The sequence below is a fragment of the Fopius arisanus genome, unplaced genomic scaffold (genome assembly GCF_000806365.1).
Source record: "Fopius arisanus strain USDA-PBARC FA_bdor unplaced genomic scaffold, ASM80636v1 scaffold00084, whole genome shotgun sequence".
Taxonomy (NCBI): Eukaryota; Metazoa; Arthropoda; class Insecta; order Hymenoptera; family Braconidae; genus Fopius; species Fopius arisanus.
The window spans coordinates 103,573-106,112 of NW_011887823.1; the positions used below are offsets into that span (position 1 = coordinate 103,573).

Below are 2,540 nucleotides of genomic sequence, written 5' to 3' on the forward strand. Positions count from 1 at the left end.
TTGATTCCCTCCTGACCTGTCACCGAAACCCTAACCCTAACCTGTTCTGTCCCGTAAATCCTATAATTGAGCGATAATATTGCAATTATTCCTACTCCTATCCTATATATTTACCTAAGAGTATTTTATCCTGAACCTAACCGTTCGAGTCGATATATTTGGCTTCATACACGGTTAATTAAGGAACTCTACTTAATTAATTTTTATCCCTCGAAACTTTAATTCAATATTTTGTCGATAACTCGTAATAATTATTCTCTAAACCCCGATAGCCTCAAAAGTCAGTAATTTTGGGGTTTAAACGCAAGGGAATCCTCAAAGAAAAATAAGGCGAAATACGCCGTATCATTTTCAATAATTTAGGCATCAAAATGCAACTAGATCCTCAAATTCTAACGACTCTAATTTTTAATTCTGGACTCTACTGGGTCTTTTCTGCGTACTCCCGATGTTTTCACTAATTTTTTTTTTTTGCTGATCTCGACGTTCAAAGGAAATTCCCCAGACTTCCTTACACCCCTTTCATTTGACAGGTGCGTGTCCGGGTACGCGTCAGTGTCCGGTAGTCTCAGCAGGGGTCTAGGCAGAGAATTTGCCTCCCTCGATGCGTCACAAGTGCGTCCAGGATCTCGATTCGGTATGGCGGCGCGGGTGATGGGTGGAAACCCTCTCGAACCCACGACTTGAACAGACAGTCTCATGCTCTGCTGGAAATCGCAATGACAAATAAATACGGTCTTTCCAATAACCAAATTTTTTATTCCGCCTTCTAGGCGCAAGTTCTGAATCAGAACGGCGTTTCTGCGAAGGCAATACGTAGCGTTAAACGCAATCACTTGTTACAAGATCTTAGGCACTAATGGCAGTAAATCTAAGCACAAAATTATAGCTCATAATCATGAGCACTAGATATCACAAGGTTTACAATATCACATAATTTTTGGCACACAAATGCATTCACTGAAGTCCAATGCTTAAGGCGCTATGCGCAAGGCGAAGCACGATGATCTCTTCATACTGATTTCCTGATGACTCACTGATGTTTGTCTGGTTGTCTCCAGTGGTGGGAAACGTCTAGTCTCCTCAGACCTCTCTAGACCTTTTGGTAGCGGTGGTACCCGCAGAATTTTCCTGTCTCCTGTGGACGTGATGGAGAAGGTGGGAGAATATCGCAACTTGGCTCCAAGGTTGTCCGATGGAAAATTGGAGACCGAGGCGGCAATCCGCAGCGTAGGTCTCCTGGGATTCTCCATGGAGACTCTGCGCTAAGCGCAAAGGCTTTCATAGCATGTGGCGAAATCCTGCGCGATTTCCGCTCTGGGATCTCGTCGATCCGAGCGGGGTACGGGGCGAAAGTTCGCAAGGCCGTTCGGCAAGGAGAACAGTAAGCGGTGGCGCTGGGCGCAGATCGCTCTTCGAGTAGATGGCGAACTCCTCCGCAGCTTCTCTCCCTGGTGCTTCGTGATCGTGAGGGGAAAAGTGGCGGATATCCGCAAAATCACTCTGGACTACACTCAGCTAGAATGATGGCGCTAGGCACAGATGGCTTTTCCAGCATGTGGAGGGACTTATCCCGAGTATTTTCTGGGTTGGCTCTCCACGAAAGGAGCAAAGGCCTCTGGGTCCATTGCTGCGGCAGCCTCTAACCACTCCTCCGTGGGTAAGGGTCGCAGGGGGGTGACGGTGATGGGGTGACCGTCGTCTTGGCTCAAAAGCAGAATTGGCCCCGGGGGGACCTTCGCTCCGAGCTCCGTTCTGGTGGGGCTGATGGGGGTTGACCAGGCTGGGCAGGGCCCCGTGTGGCTGTCCGTGGTGGTCGATTTGGCCGGGTGGTTCTCGTCAGGAGACGTTCGCGGACGCTTGGTGGCGGAGTCCGTATACGTGGCTGGCCTGGGGCTGGGCGTCGTCCTGTCCACGATCACGTCGCCTCTATAGGTGATGGTGGGCACCTTCTTGAGGACCTTGGGGATGGCTCCGCTGCTAGCTGGTGGTCCTGCTCTGGCTGCTGGGGCAGCAGTTCCCGTAGGGAGGGGGTAATCTCCCTTCTTGTCAGTCACCTTACGGTAACGTGACAGGAGAGTGGCACGAGGTGCAGTGGTGAGGCTGGGTTGAGGTGGCTGGTTGGGCCGATTGTCTCGGATGGCCTTCCTGGCAGCCTCATGTTTGGCGTTGGTAACGGCGCAGGTGAAAACGTTGCACCGCCACTTCCGGCAGACGACACAGAAGTCATGTTTGAGTCCAGTGGGGCACTCAGGGTACCCATGGCCATATCCATGGCACCGGTGGCATCTGACGCCACGTGATGGCTTTCTCGAAGCATAGAGGTTGGGCTTATCCTCCCGAATGGGTGCCAATGGCTTGCCTCGTGGGCTAGCCAGGGCAGGCTGGCCCTCAAGAGGACTTTCCTCCTGTCTGGGCTCTTCCTTCCTAGTTCCGGAGGGAGCGAGTGATGCTGGCGTGGAAGGCCTTGGCTCTGGTGGCACTGTGGAGCTAGATATCTCCATCCCGTCAGCTTCCTCGAGAAGAATATCTGGAAGAGC

At 51.7% G+C, this 2,540-nt stretch overlaps 1 protein-coding gene across 1 annotated transcript in view; it reads left to right on the forward strand.

Moving 5' to 3' along the window:
* LOC105270319 (uncharacterized) overlaps positions 1-1,269 on the forward strand; it is a 6,324-nt gene extending 5,055 nt beyond the window's left edge. Inside the window, exon 4 of the mRNA XM_011311172.1 lies at positions 1,062-1,269. Coding sequence (XP_011309474.1) covers positions 1,062-1,269 — 208 coding nt within the window. The remainder of the gene's footprint in view (positions 1-1,061) is intronic.
* Positions 1,270-2,540: the final 1,271 nt, after the last annotated feature.